Genomic DNA, 26,457 nt, shown 5'->3' with positions numbered 1-26,457 from the left:
TTGCATTTATTGTTTTTAAATACAGGTTAAATACAGCTCTTCTGATTGGATAGATTTAAAAATTCTAATATTTTAAATGATACAAGCTCTTGATAAATGAACCATTGCCATCACTCTCCCCTCTCAAACTTGGCATGCTATCTTATACTTTTGACCATAAGTTCCTTATAAAGACCTATTTCTCGAATGAATTGTGTTCCTTCTCTTTTCCCAGAGTTAGTTTTATTTATCTATCAAATATCTGAACAGAGCTTAAATAAAATACCAGTTCTGTAACCAGAATGAACTTGTACAAAGACAATGAATGTTGTGATGTATGTTGGCCAATATCTAGAAATGTGTCTATTTAGAGGCTCAAATGTATGGTAATTCAAAGCTAATAAAAACGTTATCTCAAACAGGATGGGCAGAAAAAAAAAACAATCTGAAGAATTAATTCCTTCAACTGTACTTAATGTACTTAAGGTTAATTGTTGTGGGTTTTTTTTTCCTGCAGAAAGGCTAAACATTATGTTTATGTGAATAATGGATGAATTTAAATGGGGCTGATATTTTAATTGGTCTTGAATAGCCCTAAAATGGTTGTCCAAATCTGAGTATGGTCATCTAAAAAAACTCACTATGCTTATGCACAAATGTGGATGTTTCTAAATATAGGTCACATTATATACATTGCCCCCCAAAATGGAATGATGTCAGCTGTTCTAGTCACAGGCAGGTATGTTCAGCCCTAGAATTTTTCCTCTGTATTTCTCAAATGAGTGAATAAATAAAATATTCTTTTGTTCCTGATTCATACACTGATAAAAAAATTAAATACTGACAAAATAAAATTCATTGTAAATAAGTGATAGATTAAATAAATATTTGTGTGTATGGTAGTGATTCTCCAGTGTGACAAACACAATTGACTAAGAACTGACCAAACACCATCTAGTTTCATTCCCTGGCCAATGAATTGCCTGAGGCTGACCCAATATTATAATTCCAGCTTCTGATTATTTTATGAACCGCAAACTTAACCCTCTCAATTGTAATCTCATCACTCTCTCAGCTTGCTATGTGAAACTATGAGGTACATAGCCCTCCCAAAGGCAGTCTCTTCACTTTCTCTGTCTTTGTACCCTATATAAACTCTGTTCCCAACCCTACTCTTTGGGTATTCCTAGCACTTGCTATGGCAATATCATGAACTACAACTCCTCTACCCCAATTAAAGACCTTAATTTTGTTATATTGATTGTTTTTATTAATTTTCAGGTTGACAAGTGATATTCCCCACAAAGTAGCTGCTAACATTTCCTTGCACCCATTGGGACCCTTATTTTAAAGAAACACTGGGTCCCCAATGCCATGGTCAGGATTGCAGGTGAAAGAGATGGTGATTGCATACCGAGTACCCCAGTGGACCTTCTCTACACGATGGAGATTTTCTGAACCTGAAGTGAAGAAGGAGACTCGACCTGAAAGAAGCAGAAAGCAAGTATTATTAGTAAAGACAAGGTGATAACACTTGAAAGATAATTGGTTATTTTTTAAATGTTGTCATTTGGACCACTTAAATTATACACTAAGTCCCTAAACTCAGGATTTGGTTGTGTGAGAAAATAATGGGATTTGACAAATGCCCAGAGGCCCTACCTGGAGATTGATTTAGAACTGACTGAATTGAGTGAGACTGATTGAGTACCTACTTAAAGCTAATTAAATTGAAACCACACCTGGCCAGCCCTAAATAGGGTATTGTTCTCAGAAGCAAAGGACTTTGAATTCAACAAGGAGACCACCCTAAGGTCCAGTGAACCAATCTAACCAAATCAGCTTGAAAGACGGCCTCTTCCAAGGAGGAAGCAGGAAATAGGAAGTAAGTCTGGCTCCCTGACTATGTCTTTTTTCAGTGGCTGGAACCTCATGGTGGCGGAAGAAAAGGAGAAGAAGGAGGCCAGGCTGAACCCTAGGATAGATAAGCTTCTTCTTAAACTTTCTGAACTCCATGTGTTCTCTCTTTACTATGCTTTAACAAATGCTTAATGTTGAAAGACTGGTACTAAAAGCTTCTAATTTAAGGTGACCACACATTTAGTTTTACTCATCACAGTTGTATATATGTGTGTATGTTGGGGCTAGAGGGCTACTATAAAAATTCTCTTTCTGTTATAATATACATCATCTGTAACATGTACTCTCTGCAGAGGCCCTCCGTTTGCAAGACTAATGTCAAAGCGCCGGTTCATGAGGACAAAAAAACCCCACCTCTCTTGACAAAACTTTCTTCTCTCCCTTTTCTATACTGTTATTAACATATTGTTAGTTAGCATAGATTATTATATTCTGTTATTTTTGACTGTTTCATCAAGGAAACGCCCCATTTCTTAAAGAAACAAAGCAGGGACTGTAACGACTGGAATGACACCACCTGCTGGAGACTTACTGTAGAAGAGCTCTGCCATGAGGTGAAGGTCTTTGAGGGCAAGACCATGCATCTTTTCTTTGGCGTCAGGAAGTGATGTTTGCTTGTGGGAGGAAGAAGGGGGAACCTGGTGCTCTGACTCGTGCTCTTTCCTGAGGACTCTGGTAGAGAAGGGAGCTACAAATGCGCTCTCCCTTTAATAGATAGATGAATGTAGGCCTTTTCTTCTCTCTTTACCAAATTCTTATTCTCCTTAATAAATGCTTAAAAGTCTAACTTTTGCTAAAGCTTATAATTTATTGGCGACCATTCATTAGATATTTTAGACAATATAGCTAGAATTTTAGCCTTAACAGGGGGTACTAAAAAATGGGTTGATGCATAGATCAAAATGTGTTAATTTTGTACATGAGGAGGTCAAATTAAGGAGTGAGAGGAGAAAACGAACCCAGAGAAATGGGTAGGAACATAATTTTTTTTTCCTTTGGGGGGAATACAAGAGTATTCTAAGTTTTACACTGTGAATTGCCATTTAGAAAATCTAGACTTTGGGAAAATTGTAGGAAGATGGCATTTTGCTGGAATCTAGATGAACCTAGATTTCCTGCAAAACACCATTGTAAAAACTTTAAAGTATACTAGTTAAAAAGAAATAAAGACAGGGCATCCAGGTGGCATAGTGTATAGAATTACCGGCCCTGGATTCAGGAGGACCTGAGTTCAAATCTGGCCTCAAATACTTGACACTTACTAGTTGTGTGACCCTGGGCAAGTCACTTAACCCCAATTGCCTCACACACACACACACACACACAAAGAAATTTAAAAAAAAAAAGAAATAAAGACAATAACCTATAGGTTCTGCCACCTGGATTAAGCAGTACACAGAAGATCACCAGAATCCATGGTGTGAAACAGTCCCAGGGCAAGTCCAGATTTGCCTGAAACCAGAGATGCTCAGTGGAGACAGTGGCCCCAAAACCAGTGGCAGAAGGTCCATAGGCAAAGACCAGCCTGGAGTAACACCTGTGACAATCCCAGACCCTGATAGGAAGGGGAAGAACCTAAGAGATAGTCCAACAGAGAGCATTCCTAGAGCCCTGTAACTAAAAGGAGGCTATAAGCAAAGAAGAGCCCTGGAGTTCCTTGAAGAAAGAGACTATTCTTACCCACCACATCTACTACAGGAGTAGGACCTGACTCAAATACAATCTCCTACCCCACCCAACCTAGACAGTAAGTTTGCTGAAATGAGCAAGCCAAGAAAAACATCTAATACTATGGGGAAAAAAAAAAAAAACTTGTACTTAGAAATGCCTGGGATAAACTTGGACTCACAAGTCCAAGTAAAGCCTCAGAGAAAAAAATAAGTCCTGGCCCTAAAGACTACAAGAGTACCTAGAAGAAATGAAACAAGAGATACTAAATGGAATAGCTAGGGAGGAAAAAGTGGCAAGGAGAATGGCAACAGTGGAAAATTTTAACAAAGTACTAAATAACCTGAAAGTCAGAATATGTCAAAAAAAGAAATCAACAACTAATTATTATGAGAAATATCTTTTAAAAGACTGAAAAAAGAAAATGTAATACTATAACATTAAAATACACACACAAATGACTTGGAAAAGAGATCAAGGAGAGCTAATTTAAGAATTATCAGATTATCTGAACATCATGACCAAAAATTAAAAGAACACAAGATACTACATTTCAAGAAATTATAAATGAAAATTGCCAAGAACTCTTAGAACCAGAGGGGAAAGTAAAAATAGAAAGAAACTATTAGTCACTTCTTGAAAGAAACCCCCTTGGGGCAGCTAGGTGGCGCAGTGGATAAAGCACTGGCCCTGGATTTAGGAGTACCTGAGTTCAAATCTGGCCTCAGACACTTGACACATACTAGCTGTGTGACCCTGGGCAAGTCACTTAACCCCCATTGCCCCGCAAAACAAACAAACAAACAAACAAACAAAAAAACCAACAACAACAAAAAAAGAAAGAAACCCCCTTAATATAAAATTAAATTAAATTAAAACTCCCCAGAATGTCATAGCAAAAATCTAGAGCTTTCAGGTCAAAGAAAAAAATATTACAAACAGCCAAAAGAAAAAGTTCAAGTACCAAGAAGCCATAGTCAAGACTACATAAGACTTAACAGCTGCCACTTTGGAGAGGTGAGCTAAGTAAAATATCTGTTAACAAAAAACTATGTATTTCCCTATGACAGAAGAGATAGGCTAGGTATTATTAAAAGTCCAGTAAAAATTCAAAACTTATCTTGTATCATATCACTTTTTTAAAAGAGACCTACCAGCTCTTGGTTCCACAGTCTTGTTGAGACCTTCTTCCATGAACACAAATCGTCCTCCACCAAAGTCTTCCATATAATCTGAGAGATATAGTAATGAGGTGTAATCAAAGGAACCATATGTTATCTATAAACCAAAAAAAGGTGAATGGAATCAGATTATTTGTTATTTATTTGTGGAAATGAAATCTTAAAAGTCATGTGTAAGATTTTCCTTTTTTTGATTGGTTCTGATTTATCTGAAAGTTAATAAAAAAATAAATAGCCTTCATTTTGGTAATCCTTTCTAAATGTCTTGACAATTTAAAAGAAGGATATATTTGCAAAGTCATTCCCAGGATAGAGAGGAATGGATAGGTTATTATCTGTATTATTGGAGGAACATTCAAATGAGATCACAGCATTATCTGAATATTTGAATAGTTGATATCATTCAAATGCCCTTTTGTCTGGGTTCCCATTTATAGCTAAATTTTGCTTAAATGACTAATATTCAAACCAAACACTTCCAATCTAAATGATTAGAAACCTGAGACTAATAATAAATCAAGACAATAAATTTCTCTATAGTTGATAGTGCAAACAAAATAGAAGCCAAAAGCTTTAGCAGAAAACCTTTCTCCATCTTCACACTTAAAAAGTGAATGCTCTGTGCAACAGTTGAAAGTGACTTCAGAGGTTATCTAGATTAACCCCTTTCATTTGATAGGTTGAGGAAACTGAGGCCCACAAAAGGGATTTAACCAGGGTTAGAAAAGTAAAAAGTAGCAGTGCCAGGATTCAAACCTAGGTCCTCTGACTCCTTCCACCACTATTTCCATAAAAAGTTACAATCATTTCTTTCTTAACAGTTGGGGGAGGGGCAGCTAGGTGGCACAGTGGATAGAGCACCGGCCCTGGATTCAGGAGTACCTGAGTTCAAATCCGGCCTCAGACACTTAACATTTATTAGCTGTGTGACCCTTGGCAAGTCACTTAACCCCAACTGCCTCACTAAAAAAAAAAAAAGAGTTGGGGGAGGGGGCAGGAAGATGGCAAGTGGATAAAGCACCGGCCCTGGATTCAGGAGGACCTGAGTTCAAATCCAGCCTCAGGCACTTGACACTAACTAGCTGTGTGACCCTGGGCAAGTCACTTAACCCTCATTGCCCCACAAAAAATAAAAATAAATAAAATAAAAATAAAAGGGAATTCGATGAAAGAGAGGACTTTGAGGCATTCTTGATGATATACCTGAGCTGAATAGAAAATTTAACTTTCAAATACAAGACCCTAGAGAAGCATAAAAGGGTAAACAGGAAAAAGAAATCATAAGGGATATTAAAAGGTTAAACTGTTTATATTCCTATATGGCAAGATGATACTTGTAACTCATAAGAACTTTCTCATTATCGGGGCAGCTGGATAGAGTATACTTAGAGGGCACAGGTATATGAAGGGATGCTATCTTTAAAAAAATCAAATTAAAGAGTGAGAGGAATATACTGGGAGAAAGGGAAAGGGAGAGGTGGAATGGGTTAAAGTATTTCACATAAAAGAAGCAAGAAAAAACTTATACAGTGGAAAGGGAGATGGGGGGAGGTACAGGGGAGTAAGTGAACCTTATTCTCATCAGTATTGGCTCAAAGAGGGAATAACATACACACTCAATTGGGTATTGTAATCTATCTTACTCTGCAGGAAAGTAGGAGGGGAAGGGGATAAGGGCAGGGAGTGATAAAAGGGAGGGCAGATTGGGGGAGGGGACAATCAGAAGCAAAACACTTTTGAGGAGGGACAGGGTGAAAGATAAAAAATAGAGTAAATGTCATGGGGAGGGAATAGGATGGAGGGAAATACAGTAAGCAATAGTAACTGTGAAAAAAATTTGAAGCAAGTTTGTCTGACAGGCCTCATTTCTCAAACAGAGAACTGTCAAATTTATTAAAATAAGGGCCATTCCCCAATTGATAGATGATCAAAAGATATGAAGTTTTCAAATTAAATAACCAAAGCTATCTATAGTCATATGAAAAAAAATGCTCTCACTATTGATTGGAGAGATGCAGGTCAAAACAATTCTGGAGTACTACCTCAATACCTATTGGACTGGATAATAGGACAGCAGAGGAAAATGACAAATGTAGGGGATATGGGGATAATGAGACATTAATGCACTCTTGGTGAAGTTGTAAAGTGATTCAAACATTCTTTAGAGCAATATTTGGAAGTATGGCCAAAGGGCTATAAAACCATATATACTCTTTGACCTAGTAATACTACTAGATCGGTATCCAAAATAAAGATAAAAAACAAAAAGTTGAATTTGAAATTGAGGAGATGCCCATCAAATGGAGACCTGGGAAAGACTTTAATTTAGAAAGACTATGGTCAACCACTGCAACTAGGACCAATCACCAGTCATCTTGACTTTTGTCTTGCCGCTGGACTTCAATGACTCTGGAGGAGATAGTGAGACTGATGACTCTGAAGTAGCTTCACTTGAAGATAATTCTCTCACAAGTCAAGACATCACCTTCTTGATGTTATTGGTCCTCTTTGAGAATGAAGGACAGCTTTTTTCCTTTGGACTCTGGTGGAGAGCGGAGCTAGAAATGTGCTCTCCTTTTAATTGATAGGAATCTAGGCCTTTCTCTCTCTCTTTACCAAATTCTTATTCTCCTTAATAAACGCTTAAAAGTCTAAAAAAAAAAAAAAGAGAATGAAGGACAAACAACTGGTCATGTCCCATGCTTAGAATATATATCCTTCATATTTGTTTCCTTTAGGATACAGCTCAAGCATCATCTTTTATATGAAGCTGCCATAAAACCCAATATGTACCAGCATTCCTTCTCCCTAATGTCAGTTCTGCACTAGCTACATTCTCTTTCCCTATCTGGACCCCTTGGTGAACCAACTCAATTCTACATTATTCTCTTAAATCCCTTACCCCTTGTCCTATCTCTAATCACACCTTACCAAAACCAAAACCTAGCCATCATCTACCTCCTTTATTCTGATTTGATGTTGTTTGTTCTTCATTTTCAAAGAGGACCATGACATGAGGGTGATGTCATGAATTACACTTAATTAGATTTAAGTGAGAGAGGTCTGTGCAAATTCACCAGCCTCATTCTCTCCTCCATAGCCATCTAGGTCCAAGACATACATATACATATACATATACATATACATATACATATACATATACATATACATATACATATACATATACATATACATATACATATACATATACATATACATATACATATACATATAATATAATATAATATAATATAATATAATATAATATACACATACACATACATATACATATGCATATGCATATACACATACACATACATATACATATACATGTGTGTGTATATGTGTGTGTGTGTGTGTGTGTATATATATATACACACATACGTACATACATATATATATATATATATCAAGACAAATGGAGATGGCCCTGAATGTTTAAGGCAGTTGGAGTTAAGTTAAGCCCAGGGTCACACAGCTAAGTGTCTGAGGTGAAATTTGAACTCAGGTCCTTCCAACACTGCACCACCTAGCTGCCCCATTCTGATTTACATGCTGCTGTAGAAAACTATCATGAAACTATGATTACTGGGCCCATATCCTCCTACTCTTCTGGATGTCAGCTACCTCCAAGAGCTCTGATTCACCTTCTCCTGAGCCTAGATAAGTGGTCTCTCTAAGTACTAGTTCCTTGCAAAAAAATAACCATTTTAAGGTCCCCAACTCCCTTTATATTATATTTATCTTCTCTCATAGAAGCAATCATCAATGGTTCTCCCTCCAATCAGTCAGTCAATCCTCATTCAATAAGCAGTGCCTACTACGTGCCAGGCACTGTCTTAATCTTATTTCCTACTTATGACTTATGACATCATCATGCCCCAGGAACCTCATCATTTGGAAACCTCATCATCCTGCAAGATTTAATCTGCCTTGGTACATCACACTCATCTCAGCTAACTGGAGATCAGGGCCATGAATTCCAAAACCTCTATTTAAGGAGGAGACAGCATAGACATCTCCTTACCAGGTATAAACAAGGCCTTATACATTTTTGCTAAATCAATCAATCAGTAAGTTTAACCTGAATGAGAAAAGTCATTTTAGACCAATTTAGATAGTCACTGGCTAAACTGTCAGTGAAGTCATGATTATAAAGCCTGTACAAAAGTGATATTGGTCACAAGAAGTGATTGAGGTCATAAATGCCCTGTGGGGCCTATACAAAAAGAACAACCTTGTCTGTAATCAGGGATTCAAGAGTCTAACAGATTACTTGCTGATAGAAGCTTTCAACCAAGCCCCTGAGGAAAGGTGGAGCGGGGTGGGAGAGGGAGGCAGTGGACACACTTTGGCTTCATTCCTTACCTCCCCGATTTCATTGAAGGAGGACCTGGTGAGCTTTGAGGGATTTGGAGGATTTTGGAATTCCCATCAGCATTTTGGAAGCACCTCTGAACAGTTAATGACTCTCTCTGTATCAAGAGCCCAAGAATAAACAGAGCATGTTTTTTTTTCTTCTAAAGGAAGATTCAAGGATCCACAAGGAGCCCAGAAGAAACAGGACACTGTGCCTAAGGCAGGAGAGGACTTCTTGAAACAAGGACACAGTGAATTACCCCCTGGCCAAAAAGGCTCTTTAAGTTTGAGGCCACTTTCTCCTGGACTCTGTTTATTCTTGGGAGAGAGTGTTGCTGAATTCTAAGAGAATATTTTGTATCCCCTTTCTTACCATACCACTTTTTTTTTTTTTAGTGAGGCAATTGGGGTTAAGTGACTTGCCCAGGGTCACACAGATAGTAAGTGCTAAGTGTCTGAGGCCAGATTTGAACTCAGGTAATAATAAACATTTTCATTTAAAGTTTTAAGTTCCAAATTCTATTCCTCTTTCCTTCCCTTCCCTCTCTCCTCCCTGACTTGGTAAGCAATCAGATATAGGTTATTGTTGGGCCCAAATTTAATATATGGAGCATTAATTGGGTGACTCACCAAAATACTGGGTCCCAGAAATAATAAGGGACCTCTAGGTTCAAAGCTCCCTCCCCTCTGAACTGCCCTTTTAGATATTTCTCTCAGGCCAATAAGAAAGGAGCCTTATAGCTTCTTTTCCACAAAAGGATCAGATTTTATTACTTGGGAATTAATTAAACAACAAAGGTGAAATTAATAAAAAATCAAAGATAAGGAAATAGGGAAAAAGAAATACAGATAAATTCTCCTAACTCTAACCTAAGTCTATACAATCCCCAGATCGTTTCCAATTAAGCTAATTCAAAGGAATGCAGGGTTTTTGTGTTAACTCACCACACCTGGGACATCTGCTAGTTTTCTCACATCACTGGGAAAAACTGAGAGAGCTCAAGCGTTCTGGAAGCAACTCCAGCCTCCCCTCAGCCAGCGTTCAATCTCCCTCCCCCAAAAGGGGAGGTTCTTCAAAAAACTGCCTATGGAGAGTTTTTTCCTTCTGACCTCAGTAGCATAAGTAACTCCAGGGTGGGCCAGGTGTGGCCCCTCTCAAATGAGTCAGCTAAAACTCCAATAATTTTTCCACATTATACATGTGCAATTATGTAAAACACTATCATATTAGTCATTTTGTATAAGAAAATTTAAATAAAAGAAAAAAGTGAAAGAAAGTGAAAAAGAGCATGCTTCAGTCTGTTAATCAATATCAGTTCTTTCTTTGGAGGTGGATAGAATGCTTCATCCTTAGTCCTTTGGGATTGTGTTGGAACATTGTATTGCTTAGAAGGAATAGTTAAGTCATTTGCAGTTCTTCGTCAAACAATCCTGCTATCACTGTGCACAATGTTGTCTTGGTTCTTATCACTTCACTATCCATCAGTTCTTTCTGAAGTAGTTTTGTTTGTCATTTCTTACAGAACAATAATCACAATCATAAGCCACAGCTTGTTTAGCCATTCTCCAACTGATGGGCATTCCTTTGATTTCCAATTCTTAGACATCACAAAAAGAGCTACTATAAATATTTTTGTACAAATAGGTCTTTTTCTCTTTTTTAGGATGTCTTTGGTATATAAACTTAGTAATGGTATTGCTGGATTCAAGGGATTATACCACTTTCTTACTGTACTACATTAGTAGGGGGCAGCTAGGTGGTGCAGTGGATAAAGCACCAGCCTTGGATTCAGGAGGACCTGAGTTCAAATCCAGCGTCACACACTTGACAGTTACTAGCTGTGTGACCCTGGGCAAGTCACTTAACCCTCATTGCCTTGCAAAAAAACAAACAAAAAACAAAACTATGCTACATTAGTAAATATCCCTAACTAAAATTTAATTAAATCTATCTTCTAAATTGATATCAAAGGATAATCATGGGAAAAAATATGCCAGTGAGGGCTTGTGCAGCCCCTTAAGATTGAATCTAACTCTAGAGCCCTCAGGGGACATAGTACCCACAACCCTCTGGGGACCTAGCCAGTGGGGGTTGAGAGAGTAGGTATAGAGGGTATATACATATGTGTCTGTGTATATATATATATATATATATATATGTATATATATATATATATGTGTGTGTGTATATGTATATGTGTGTATATATATTGTATATACTACTATATGACTACTATATAGAGTAGTCATAGAGCTCGACTACATGACTTAATGCAGAGGAGAGAATGAGGAGATCTAAAGTCTTTTATCTTCATTCTTATCAAAGCCCCAATCAGTTTCTAAAGGGCCTCTATACCTACTCTCTTAGTTCTCAGTTATAACCTTCAAAATTCTGAGAACTGTCACATACAAATGAGCTGATGAACCACAATGCTCTGTGTCACTGCTCTGCCTTAAACAGGTCCTCCACACTTTATATGAGAGGTTAGGTATAAAATATTCAATTATTGGCTGAATGATTACTCAGACATAGTCTTAGAAGGATCCCTCATGGCCACTCCTCTGAAATTCTGTATTTCTATGGTATCTATTACTGATTTATATTCATTCATTCATTTATTTACTCATTCATTGTTTTTTAAAACTTTTATTATTATTTGGCTTTCTATCTACATATGTCTTTCCACCTACATATTCCAAACTGGAATGTAAACCCCAGGGTCAGCTATGATTTCTTATAAGTACTTCTTTATGTCCTCCATAGAAAGTAATTCAGTAATATGTATATATTGCTATATTTAATAAATATTTCACAAATAGTTATGCCCTATTTGTTCCTTTTGATAACACAAGAAGCTAGAACAAATCCCTAAATTGTACAAGATAAAATTCTGAAATATTAAAAAATAAAAGATATAAAGTAGAAAATTAACAATGATAATAAGCAGTTTGCCCATAAAATTCTTCCTTGATCTATCTCATAAAATATCAAAGTATCATTGCCATATGTCATGTACAGGATAATTCAATCAATATATAATTTAAATCCTATGTTCAATATGACTTATAGTCAAAATGTCCTACACACACACAACACACACACACACACACACACACACACACACACACACACATACCATACCTTATCAATATGAGGATGCCAGTATTCATCATGAGTTGTCTTGGCCTCTGTACTATTTATCCGGGAGAAGAAAGTAGGCTTTGTCAGATACATGGATGAAATGTTGATATCAAAAGCTTGACTGATTGTATGTTGAATTCTTTGCCTCACATCACTGTAAAGAAAACAATACTCACTTTAAAAACAAACTCCGCATGCAAAGTAAATATTTTAATGATCCTTAACATGACTCCCAACAAATAATTTCATCAGTGTAGGGAGTTCCTGGTGAAGAAAGTCCCTATACTGATGCAGATATGCAACTTAAGGGTCTTTGATATTCACTTGGGACACTGAGAAATTAAGTGACTTACCAGTCATAGCCGGTATGTCATGTTTTCCTGACCCTGTGGCCAGCCTTATATTACTTTGTCTATCTGCTAGGCATACACTGGATACTAAACACTGACTTACCTCAAGTTATATTCCTAGAAAGTGTGCTACAAGTCAAAATTATGTAAATTGAATCTGATTTTCCCGTAGGATAAAAATACCACAGAGAAGTGGTATGGTATAGTGAAAAGAATACCAGTCTCAGAGTAAAAAGAACAAGATTCCAGACTGGGCTCTATTTCTATAGAAACTATATGGTCTTAAGCAAATAACAACTCCTGACCTCAGTTTCCATATGGGTAAAGTATGGGTACTTGCTGTGAAGAGCAATGAAATAACATATGTAAAAATACTTTTAATAACAAAGTACCTATATCTATAAACTATTATTTATAGTAGAGGTATGTTTTTAAAGATCATTTTATTTATTTTTAATTGATCCCTTTGGTTGTAACATCATACACATTTTAAAAATATATTCTCCTACCATGCCCATTGAGCCACACCTTGTATACAAGGAATGTAAAAGAAGGGGAGAAAGGCCATTCAGCAAAGCCAACCAACATATATAGTGCATGTAATATTTCACACCCATAGATTCTCACCATTGCAAAGGGAGAGAGATGCAATTTCTCATTTCTTCTCCAGAGCCAAGTTTGGCCAGTGTAACTATGTAGTGTCCAGTATTGTTCTTTCTAGTTACACTGCTGAAGTCACTATGTATATTCCTAACTGAAGTTCTGCTAACTTCACTCTGGACCAATTTATCTTTCTGACCCTGCCCACTTGATGCCTATGTCACTTTGGTAAAGTCAATTAACTTCTTAGGGCCTCAGTTTCTTTATCTATGAAAAGAGTGGGATGGCCTTTACGGTCTTTTCCAGATTTAAATCTTTGATGCCTGGATACTATCTGAATTCCTATGTTTCTTTTAACTCTTCATATCTGTCATTTCTTATGGCACAATAATATTCCATTACATTTAGGTAACAATGTTGAACCATTGTCTACTTGAAGATGATGACCATTTTTGTTTGTTTTTTGCGGGGCAATTGGGGTTAAGTGACTTGCCCAGGGTCACAGAGCTAGTAAGTGTCAAGTGTCTGAGACCAGATTTGAACTCAGATCCTCCTGAATCCAGGGCTGGTGCTTTATCCACTGCGCCACCTAGCTGCCCTGATGACCAATTTTTAAAAGAAATTAAAACGAATTTCTATCACTGCAAATGGTATCTCTACATAATAGGAACTTTTCTAACATATATCAATTAAACATGGCAACAAAGTAACCCATCACATAAAATCATACTGGTCTGAATAAAGGACAAACTTTTTTCATAAATCTAGTTTATATGATCAGGGTTACTTTTCATTACCTACATATTCCTTCTTTTCAAAACTATTTCTTTTTATTTTCAAAGAGACTCCATTTAAGGGATTTGGCATATATAGCACCCTGGTGCTTATTTTATTCTGAAAAGCCCACCTTATTTTTATTGCAACAACTCAGAAGGTAAAGCAACATTGTCATCAGAGCTATAGAATTCATGAGGACTTATGAGTTGAAATTTTGAGAAGCATCATTACAGAGATTTAGGGAATTTAATGTTTTGTGGGGGGAAGAAATTGAATTGGGGATATTTGATTTTCTGAGGTGAGTTCATTGCAAATTCCCCTAAAACAAACAAACTAAATAATTAATTAATGCAATAAACATATTAAGCAGGTACTGGTCAGGGGTAAGGGGGCAGGAAAGCAGTCTTGAAGGACTATGTTACATTTATTATGCATCAAGTTCTTGATCATGCTGAGTACTTTAAGACAAAACAATCTAGTCTTTTATGTCATCAACATTTATAACTTCCTGGTACTTAGTCAATATGCATTTATAAAGTATCTACTATGTGACAGGCACTGTGCTAAACACTGATATGGTGCAATATCAATGCATTGATTGTCAATATGGCATTTATAAATATGTGAGAGGGATATATGTAGGTCACATGGCCAATAAGATTCAGGTCTAGACATTTTGTCCTATTCTTGTTGACTCTCAAAAACTTCCCTAAAAGAGGGGGAACTGTGCCTGAGAAAAAAGACATTACAGCGGTCTCTACAGACCAAGACCCCAAGAAGTCCAACAAGGCAACAACTTTATGAAGTAACAGCAGAGAACTTTAATCTCTAAATTATCCACTAAGTATTTTCCACTACTAGCCCTCATGTTGTTGTAGGGCAAGCAAACTCAATATACCAGCTTATGCTCTGGAATATCTTCACCATTGATAATGCATGGCATACATAGTGCAATATATTGATGAAAGTATTTTCCAATAAAAGCAGTGATTGAAAGAATATAAAATCCCTCTAACAGTGAAAGAAATGAGACTTTAAATATCCAGAAGACTATAGTTATACAAGTAGTATTCATGGTACATAATCTGTAGAGTATGTAGTAGAATATTACTTTCTACAATTATTTCTATTTCAAATGTTTTTTAAAATTTCTGATATGTAAATTTAAAGGGAATACTTGTTTTCATTTTCTATTTAATATAAAAGATTAAAAAGTAGTTGGGCTACTTTAATATGTGAAATATGAACTAATAATAAACATTTCATAGACACAAAAATACCCAAACTAGACATACAGCTATAACTGAAAAAAGACAGACTAATATTTGATTACATCTTACTACATCTTACTACAAAATCTCAAGAAGCTAGGAATGTATAATTCCCCTTAGTTAAAGACAGGAAATTTTGAAGGAATTGATAAAACCAATCTATTGGATGGAGAGCTGGGCCTGGAGTCAAGAAGACCTGGGTGCAAAACCAGCCTCAAACAATTAATAGCTCTGTGATCCTGAGCAAGTCACTTAACATCTGTTTGCCTCAACTGTTTGCTCAACTTAAAATGGAGATAACAGCCCCCACATTACGTGGGGCTCTGAAGATCAAATGAGATATTTGTAAAGCACTTAACACAAGTGACTGACATATAGTTTGAGCTTAATAAGCTTGTTTTTTCCCTCTCTCTCCCCTAGGAATCTATTTTCATACTTAAAATTTTATCACATGGGAAGCATTTTTGATACAGGTATAATTTCATATTTTAATTTTTTACAGGGAGAAACAATACCAAAAAAAATCACAATTTCCTATTAGAACCACAACTGACATTATATGGAACATAAGTGATAACTGCTAGGCTAAATCATTAACAGAATACATGGTAGAATTATAGAAGAAAACATGGGATATAAATATCTCAAAAATAATGGATTCAATCCATTAAACTGAACAGATTTTAATATTGATCTTATGCATCTAATAAAACATCTGAATCAAATTGCCTACTCTGAGATTCAAAGTAGAAAAGTATGAATCCATGATGATTTTTCTTCTATCTCACTTTCTCACAATATTAAAAAATATTATTGCTAAACTTAAAAATTTAAAGTTGGGGGGGGTGTGTGTGTGTGAGACAGAGAGATCTCACAGAGATTGGTGCACATTCACAGCTGGGTCTGTGAATGTATATTACCAAAAATAAATTACACAATTTTATTTCTTAAGTAGCTAGATGTAGAAATTCATTAGATTATTAGAGGTAGACAGGAAATTTAGAAAATGTATGAGCTGTCACTAATATCCCTTTTTCTCTGAATCAATTTCCGGTCTCATCAGTGTAATCTAGTATAAATCCACTTTTAGCATCAGGACTTTCTTTTTACAAAAATTACAAAGAAATCATCTTATACTTTATATATGGCAAATTGTCCTCCAAAATGACAAGTATTAAGACACATGCTATATTTCTTGAATAGTTCTAATATAGACAGTGTGAACATTTAAACAAGAAGATTTTTCAAGACCCAACACTAATAAATTCAAGAACGGATTTTGTTTTGACTTCTTTGAATTGTCTTACCGGTATAACTGAAAATCTTCTTTTGAGAAGATATCTTGGATTTTTGCCCCAAAGTATCTGTAAAAAGCAAAACTATCTTAATAAAAAGATATGAATCATCTTTCTTACCTATTTTCCTTACTACCTTTAAAATCACCTTTTTCTCCCCTATTTAACTAATTAATGTGGCAAAAGAAAATTCCTGAAAACCAATCTGCCTTTTGAAAAGAAATTATTTAGTGCAGTGATGAAAAAAAAGATCTCCAAAAAGAACATAAATTTACATTAAGTAATGATATCTTTCATCAGGGTTGAGAAAAATAAATATTGGTTCTCTCACAAAAGCAAAGGCATGGGGCGGCTAGATGGCGCAGTGGATAAAGCACCGGCCCTGGATTCAGGACTCCCTGAGTTCAAATCCAGCCTCAGACACTTGACACTTACTAGCTGTGTGACCCTGGGCAAGTCACTTAACCCCCATTGCCCTGCAAAAAAAAAAAAAAAAGCAAAGGCATCTCAGTTTAGAAAGCAAGTGGAGGGGACAGCTACGTGGCACAGTGGATAGAGCACCAGCCCTGGAGTCAGGATTCAAATCCGGCCTCAGACACTTGACAACTTACTAGCTGTGTGACCCTGAGCAAGTCACTTAATCCTCATTGCCCCACAAAAAAACAAACAAAAGTAAGTGAAATGAATCAGTTTGGTACAGTAAAAAGAACACTGGGCTTTGAGTTGGAGGACCTGGATTCAAATCCTGCCGTTGCCACTCCTTTTTCAGGACCTTGTCCCAGGCACTTATCCTCCCCACACTTCAGCTTCCTCATCTGTAAAATAGGGGACTGGACAAGGGCTCCTCTAAGGGGTCCTCCCAACTCTAAGTCTATAATTTTATGAATTTGTGTCTTTTATTACTGACAGTCACTCAACTAAAAACTGAACAGTGCAAGTCCATCTGGGATGCCTTCCTTTTACCCATCCATCTTACCCAAGGCCCAGGTGAAGAAGCCACTCTAAACTGTTCCAAACCACATCAAGTTCTCCTTTCTGTGAACTGGTATTGTACTTAACACACAGTTTAACTCTTAATTGCTCTCCAGTGCTACATGTGCACACCTTATCTACTCAAGCAGATTATAAATTACTTGAAGTAAAAGGCCAAGTCCTAATTCTTTTTCCAATTCTTCAAAGTAGTTTAAAAAAAATCTGGGAATACTATACTTGTTCGATAAATACCTTATAACCTTGTTCATTCTTTTTCAATCATTCTCAACTCTTCATGACCCCATTTGGAGTTTTCTTGGCAGAGATACTAGAGTGGTTTACCATTTCCTTCTCCAGCTCATTTTGCAGATGAGGAAACTGAAGTGACCTGTCCAAGTCATACAGCTTGTAAGTGTCTGAGGCCAGATTTAAACTCAGGAAGATAAGTCTTCCTGACTCCAGACCCAGCACACTATCCACTATGTCACCGAGCTGCCCACAACCTTAGGAAGTTTATAAATGAAATTAATAGGCTATGAATTTTCCAAATTAATAAAAATGAAGTTCAACCTTAGTAAAGAGGCCATAGGGCTAGGTTGGAATGAAATACCATAGAAGTTATTTTCTGAGCAATATCTACTATAAAAATGAATTCAATCTCATATATTTCTATGTTTTATTATTACCTGTACAGATTTACAAAATGCTTTCCAAAAGAAAGTGCTCCAGAGTGTAAATCCAAGATGGAAGCCTGGAAAAGATTTAGAATGAAATGAAAACTTAGTAATGAAACAGAAGAAAAAACATCAGGTATTGACTTAACTGAGGGATATAAGTAGCATAACTATCTTGTATGCATAAGAAAATAATTGCTTTATACAACTTGATGTACACACTTGTTCATTTACTTATTCACTATTTCCCTATATTTAATACTAGTTGTTTTTTTCCTTTCCTACCTAAATAGTATTTCCTTTAGTTGTTAATATATTATAAAAATCTTGTTATTCCAATCTGCAAGTTAGAAATGGAGGAGACTGAAAGTGGTAGAGTACATACAGGCTGAGAAGCAGATATGAAGGCTACAAGTTGTATAAAAAACTGTAAAGAAACTGTTATACAAATATCATTCCTATTTTGAGCCTAAATTGTATTCCCTAAGTCTTTTCAAAGTTCAAATAATGGGAAAACAAGTTAATTCAAAACTTATAACCCAAAAGCCAATTTTGTATTTATGGCTTATATTTCTCCAGTTAAAATTTTTTTAAAACTGCTGGAAGAGAAGTAGGAATACGAATGTGATGGAATAACATTATGCCATAAAATATTATAAAGGAGGTAGATTCAAAAAAAATCTGGGAAGACTTCTATGAACAGATACAAAGTAAAGTTAGCAGAACCAAGGGAATAATTTACACAGTAACAATAAAATTATAAAGATGATAATTGTGAAAGACAATAACTCTGATGAACACAATGACCTACCACAATTATAAAGGACTCATGGTGAAATATGTTATCCACTTCTAGATAAGAAACTCAGATAGATGATCTCAGAGTACATACTGAAGCATATTTTTTCTCTTTCTTTTTCTTGCTTTTTAAAAAAATTTGGGAACAAATTAAAAATGGTTTTTCATAACTAGATATTTGTAATGAGTTTTCTATTCCTTGCCTTCTCAAAGGGTGGTGGGAAAGAGTGAGGGGAAGAAGAGAATTTGGAACTAAAAATAAAGTGAAACTGAATTTTTAAAATTCACAAAAACTTTCGTGGTAGTAACATATTTGTAGAAAAATGATATTTTCTTTTTTCTCTCAACCTAAAGATATATGAAAAAAGAATTATGTTTTCTCAAAGAAGCTGTTTCATAAATATTTCTGCAATATAGTCAGGAGCTGATACTATTATGCAATTTCATTCAATACCAAAAAATTATGCTAGTAAGTCTTTCAAAGACATTCACACTTCTTAAGGTCTTTTGTGCTTTTGCCAAAAGCTAATTAGCTTTTAATACCTGGGTGTTAGAGAGGATTACTTAGTCAAGGAGTTGCCTAATGCTTTACAACAAAGGTCCTAATCATAAATCATACAATTTTTTTATTCCTGTTTATTTGATATAAAATAACTTTTGAATTCTAGGGGTATGGTCCAAAGAACAGGAAGTCTGTACAGAATTTAAAGGAACAAAATCCACTCCTGTCTTAGTGGACACTCATAAAGTAAAAGGAGAATAGAGAGAAGGGGCGGGGGGAGAGAGAACTAGAGATGAAAGCTTTATGGTATTTCATGACTATGACCACATAGAAATATACATATTCTCAGTACCACATTCACCTTAAAAGAAATAAATCGCAAGTTGGGGCACCAAGAAAAGGCAAAAAATAAAACATTTAAAAGCAGAAATACTAAACCCATTCCTCACAGAACCAAGAGTACAGGCAAAAACACAGAATTAAATAGATACTAATAAACAAAATCATAAAGAATGAATGGGTCAAAAAAAATAATGTATAAACAACAACTCTGTGAAAGATCATGATCATGATCATGACATATAAAAATTTCGGAGATGTAACAAAAGTCTTCGGAGGAAAAATTATATTCCTAAAGACATTAAGTAACAAAAAAGAGGTTTAATGAAATGAATATGACTTTTTTTAAATTAGAAAACAAATAAGTAGGGGCAGCTAGGTGGTGTAGTGGATAAGCACCGGCCCTGGATTCAGGAGTACCTGAGTTCAAATCCGGCCTCAGACACTTGACAATTACTAGCTGTGTGACCCTGGGCAAGTCACTTAACCCCCATTGCCCCGCCAAAAAAAAAAAAAAAACAAATAAGTAAACCCTCACAAAGAACAAGAAAGGAAATATTGAAAACTAGGATAAATAAGATTAAATAGAATACAAAAAAGCTACAGAATAAAACTAAAAAATGTTTTTTAAAAGACTAGAAAAATTTCCAAGTAGAGGGAAATCAAATTAACCCCAAAAATGAATAAAACAAAACCACAATAACAGAAAAGAATTAAAGAGAAACAAAATGTAAAATACCAATGGTGACATAGGGAAATATAAAGACTAAACTGGAAAAAAGACTAAAATTACCAAACATCTCAAGAGGAAGAAAACAATTTAAGAACTTGTGCATCAACAAATAAAATAAATGGGACAATATTAGTATCAGAAGATAATAGCTGGAGATAAGGCAAAAGAATATTAATATATGCACAAATATTTCAAGACAAAGGAAAACATATCAAAACCTAATAAGGCCAAGGACACTGTGGATTCCAAGAGGCAAAGGATATTCCCAATAGGGAACAGTAGGATGTTCCCAAATGTTTAAAATTATTCTTAATAATTAAGAAAGTGCATCACCAGGTGTCTTATACGAGATAAATAGTGCCCTAATGCCCCAAAGAAGTATAATAACAATATCATTAATGAATAAAGATTCAAAAATTTTCAATGAAATCCTATTGGACAGACTACAGTAATTCATCCAAGAAATCATTCATTATCATCAAAATGGATTTATACTAGGTATCATTCAATACTAGGAAAACAATCAAAAGAATCATATTAAAAATAAAAACATCCGAACCCACATGATTATCTCAATAATTGTATAAAAAGTCTTTGACAAAATATAACACCCAATTATGCTAAGGAAAAAAAAATCCTCTAAACCAAAGGCTTCTACAGAAGGATCTTTTTCAGTATCATAGAAAGTACCTAATTCGGTGGGCATTCAGTATAAACTTGCTCAATAAATATAGTAGTAAAGATGCCTTCCCCAGCATTACTGAAATAATTCTACAAATGCTAGCAAGAACAAAAACTTAAAGGTGTAAAAAATAAAAAGGAAATAAAACTATTCCTATTTGATTGCATATTTATCCCTATATGACAGTTTAGAAAATTACCAAAGATACTAATTGATACTTTCAGCAAAGTTGCAGGATCCAATATAAACCCACAAAAACCAAAAGTCAATGATAGAAAGAGCCATGATTCAACATAGTAGGTGGGGTAATTTGGTCTTTGGGTATCCACCAATTCTGAAAAACACTAATCCTACATGGTTGGCACCTTTTATGCCTGGAGGTGACCAGAAATCCATACAAACACAGGCAGAGGCTATCAGGAAGCTATTTAATACATTTATTCAAGCTACAGCTTGAATCTTTCCCAATCCTACCAATTAAGTTCTGCTTTGTCAGCTCAAATTGACATGTTAGATGGCAGGGTCCCTGGTAGATATTGGTCCTATTACACCATGCCAAACTAATATCATTCTTTTTTTAATAGGATTATTTATTTAACTAGTAAATTAAGATTGTGCTGTGGGCATAGTTCACCTGAGTTTTAACAAAGGTAAGGCCTACTTTACTCTTCTCACCAAACTTCCTCTAGAGTATTGTGTTCAGTTCTAAGCACTACATTTTTGTGTGTGTGTGTGTGTGAGGCAATTGGGGTTAAGTGACTTGCCCAGGGTCACACAGCTAGTAAGTGTTAAGTGTCTGAGGCCAGAATTGAATTCAGGTCCTTCTGAATCCAGGGCTGGTGCTCTATCCACTGGGCCACCTAGCTGCCCCTAAGCACTACAATTTAAGAAGGAAGTGGAAAAACTAGAGAGTGTGAAGAGAAGAACCAAGATCATGAAGGACCTTGAATCCAAAATATATGAGGATCAAGTGAAGGAACTGGACATCTTTAGCCTAGAGAATAAAGACTGGAATAAGTCACAATGGCTGTCTTCAAGTCCTCTAAAGATTACACTAAGTGGAAGATGGAAGATAGAAGACAGAAGACTATGTAGAAAATGTGGAAGATTGTTCTGTTTAGTCCCTGAGGCCAGAATTTATATATGAAAGTTAAACTTAGGCTGGCTATCATAAAAAAACATACCTACTAATAATTAGAGCTGTCCAAAAGAGGGATGGTAGATTCCTTCCTCCTTAGAGCTCTTTGGGAAAGGGGATGGATAACACCTTATCAAGTATGTTATAATGGAGATTCTTTTCATATATGAATTACACTAGATGACCACTGAAGTCCACTTCAACTTTTAGATTCTGTAATTCTCTAATTCTAGGAATCATTGTCAGAATAGACCTTGCAGATCATGTAGTACAACTCCTTCATTTACCAAAAGAAAAAAAAAAGAATTAACTTTAAGCAACTGGAAAATATGTAATAAAAAATATTCAATACTCAAAACACCAGCTAGGTGGTTCAGTGGATAGAGTGCTGGGCCTGGAGTTATGAAGACTCATCTTCCTGAGTTCAAATCTGGTCTCAGACAATTACTAGCTTTGTGACAGTGGGCAAGTCACTTAACTTTGTTTGCCTCAGTTTCCTCATCTGTAAAATGAGCTGGAGAAGGAAATGGCAAACCACTCCAGTATCCTTGCCAAGAAAATCCCAAAAAGGGGTCATGAAAAATCATACAAGACTAAAAAACAACAGAAATAACTCAAAAATATAACTTACTAAAACAAAATATAAACACATAATCCCTTTTATACTTACCTACAGCCTTTCATAAAAGTATCTCAAAAAAGTTTACAAATATCACCACTTTCCCAGCTGTCAACAACATTTTTGCTCTCACTATTTACAGAGTACTATGATAGCATCAGAATTCCATGAAGAAGTGGTAAAGGGGCCTCCTAGAGGAGGAAAGGAAGGATAGCAAAAAAATTGAAGAAGCAGTCCCTCTAGGCTTAGGAAGTTTATAATTAGGTTGCTAATATAGATAGTATAATACATGGCAAAGACTTAAGGACATAAAACACGAAAAAACTAAAGTTTTATTAAAGCAAGGCCTTTTAGAAGCTCCTGGGGGAAAGGGGAGAGAGAAACGGTTAGGATTTTTTATATGCCACAGTTATATTTATAGCCTATTTTATCAACTTATACTTCTATGTTATTGTTAGTCATTTTTTAGTCATTTTCTACTCTTCATGGCCCCCTCTAGGATTTTCTTGGCAAAGATACAGTACTGGTTTGCCATTTCCTTCTCCAGGTCATTTTACAGATGAGGAAACTAAGGCAAACAAAGTTAAGTGACTTGCCCACTGTCACAAAGCTAGTAAGTATCTGAACTTGGATTTGAATTTAGGAAGATGAGTCTTCCAGACTCCAGGCCCAGGACTCTATTCACTGCATTACTTAGCTGCCCCTGTACTTCTTTTCTGTACCAGAATACAAAATCTTTTTCACTTGTGGTTCTTTCACTCTTGTAGCAATTATTCTATTACTTACCAGTGATTTATGTGAAGAATAAGTGGCAAGGACTAAGTGAAAAAACAAAATATCTATGTAGAAAAAAATGAAAGGTGAACAAGACACGTATAAGTTTACATGACTAGGTGATAAAAATGATAGATTGGTAAATAAGTATTTCTGTATTTCAAACCTCATGTGGAGACAACCAAAAAAGAAAAATATTCTCTCCTTCCTGGTAGCCTTTCATTTCCTCCCAAGAAATATTTTTTAAATTATTGTCAAACTATTAAAAAAGCAAAACAAATGATAAAGCATACTATCCACCCCCATAGAAAGAACTAATAAAAAGAGCACTTGTAGATTGTACATGTATAACCTATATCATATTGGTTGATGTCTTGTGGAGAGGGGAGGAAAGGGAGGGAGAAAAATTTGAAATCCTAAATCTTATGAAAATGAATGTTGAAAACTACTCTTATATGTAACTGGAAAAAAGAAGAAGAAGAAGGAGGAGGAGAAGGAGGAAGAAGAAGAAGGAAGAAGAAGAAGAAGGAAGAAGAAGAAGAAGAAGAAGGAAGAAGAAGAAGAAGAAGAAGGAAGAAGAAGAAGAAGAAGAAGAAGAAGAAGAAGATGATGATGATGATACCAGGGGCAGCTAGGTGGCGCAATGGATAAAGCACCAGCCCTGAGTTCAAATCTCAGACACTTGACACTTACTAGCTGTGTGACCCTGGGCAAGTCACTTAACCCTCATTGCCCCACAAAAAAGAAAAAACAAAAAGAGAATACCATCACCGTTCAGAGTCATGGGAGATAATGGATAGACAATGTTGCATCATTTGAAAAGCTATTGCCTCCCATTAATGGTGCCAAAGAGAAAATTAACCTATGTGCTACCAGCTGTTAGAGTCTATCACCTGGCTGCTTTAACCGTTCCTCTAATGCTAATGTCTTCCCTCTGAGATTATGCCCAATTCATCCAGTATTTATCTTGTTTGTACATGTTGTTTATATGTTATAGATTATGAGTTTCTTGAGGGTGGGGGCTATTTTTTGCCTGTCTATCCCCAATGTCTGGCACATGGTAAGTGTTTATTGACTGACTGACTAACCTCATACATTCAAAGACCTTGGGAGATAGAAGTTGGTGATGACTTTCACAAAGCCAGCAAACTGCTTTTCCTAAAATTTTCTGTAGTCTTTCTTACCATTTTATGAACTCTGAACTTTAATTTTTTCATCTTAAAATAGAGATAACACTTATGTAAGTGTAATGTCATGTATGTTATATTGTAATAATAACATCTACCCCACAGGAAAAAAAAAAGCAAAACAAAACAGTAATAGTACACAACTTACCCCTCCTTCAGATCCTCCTAGTGATAATCCCTTTTCAGCTATACTATTGAGAAAGAATGTTAGATGAGAATATTTTTTAAATCATCACACTATTATTTCCTACATATGTGTGTCTTTATATACACATGTATATATAGACACAGATATGTACATATATATACATCCGTAAACAAAAAATCAGAATGAGCAACTTGAAGATAACAGATTTTTTTTATTTTATAGTGACATGGGCTTTATCTGTATAGACCTTTGATTAGAGAAGCAAATTAGGAAAAATGAACTGGAAGAAGACTTGGGTTGAAGTGCCAATTATTCCATTTTCCAGCTGTGTGACTTTGAAAAAATAACTCTCTGGAAGTCTCAGGTCTCAGTTATAAAATGGGAATAGTATTCTTGACCTGACTACTTCACATGATTGTTATTAATAAGAATCAAATTAAACAAAGGACATGAAAGCATGCCAAAAATTGTTAAATGCTATACAAATAAAAATATTGGTATTATCATCTTTTTCAACCTAGTCCAAATCTGGCACTTCAATATGGCATGGACATGAACCTTGGCCCAGTCATAGCTTATCCCAATGTAAAATAAGTTCTAGCAGGCACTACCAAATCTTGGGATGGAAAGGTCCAGTTATGGGCCTGGTTGTCCAAGGACTATGCCTTAGTTATTATTTTTGTAACACCAATCAATATGCATTTATTAATAATGTAAAGAATTAATTGTTATTTGAGGTTTTTATGCCTCGGCACGCACTGGCCTGAGGCTCCACATACCACACGGTGTTCCACCCACTGGTTGTAGCTGTTGCCATGGCACTGGCACCTCACATCATCACCACTCACGGACACCTACATTGGCCTGGCAAAATTATGACTGGAAGCCTAGTGAGGGCAGTCATGTGACTGTCAGAGCGGCCAGTCAATTGGCTGGGGGCTGTGTGGGGCTTCTGGGAATGGGGAGGAGATTTTCACCATTCTGGCTGGAAGCTGGAAGGCGACAGGAACTCTGCTGTGTATTCTCAGCTGATTCCTGGGTGGTGGTATTTTTCAGGTTGTATAATTTCCCTTTCCCCATTTTATTTCCTTTCCCTTGATCCTACTGATCCTGTTTGTGTTTGGTTTTTTTTAAGTTCATTCTTGTTAAAATAAATCCTGTTCTGTTTTGAGGGAGGCTGTCGGTCTCCTTCCTTGCCCCAATATTGCAGCGAGTCGCTTAGCTAACACTCCCCAATTAAAAATTGGTCCCCACAAGAGATTACTATGTTGTGGTAGGAGAAATACCTCCCAGAGTTCCCTGACATTTATACTAGGTTAGGTTTTCCTAAACAGATTAGGTTGGTTGTT

General features: G+C 35.9%; 1 protein-coding gene across 1 annotated transcript in view; it reads right to left on the bottom strand.

The window, feature by feature from the left end:
- Positions 1-1,226: 1,226 nt before the first annotated feature.
- Positions 1,227-26,457, bottom strand: part of OGFOD3 (2-oxoglutarate and iron dependent oxygenase domain containing 3) — a 55,339-nt gene continuing 30,108 nt past the window's right edge. Inside the window, 6 exon segments of the mRNA XM_044003316.1 lie at positions 1,227-1,463; positions 4,722-4,845; positions 12,250-12,403; positions 16,555-16,611; positions 18,201-18,265; positions 25,109-25,151. Of these exon segments, the coding sequence (XP_043859251.1) occupies positions 1,327-1,463; positions 4,722-4,845; positions 12,250-12,403; positions 16,555-16,611; positions 18,201-18,265; positions 25,109-25,151 (580 nt within the window). The 3' untranslated portion in view covers positions 1,227-1,326.

Source organism: Dromiciops gliroides, chromosome 4 (assembly GCF_019393635.1).
Source record: "Dromiciops gliroides isolate mDroGli1 chromosome 4, mDroGli1.pri, whole genome shotgun sequence".
Classification (NCBI taxonomy): Eukaryota; Metazoa; Chordata; class Mammalia; order Microbiotheria; family Microbiotheriidae; genus Dromiciops; species Dromiciops gliroides.
This window is presented reverse-complemented; position numbering and strand designations above follow the sequence as displayed.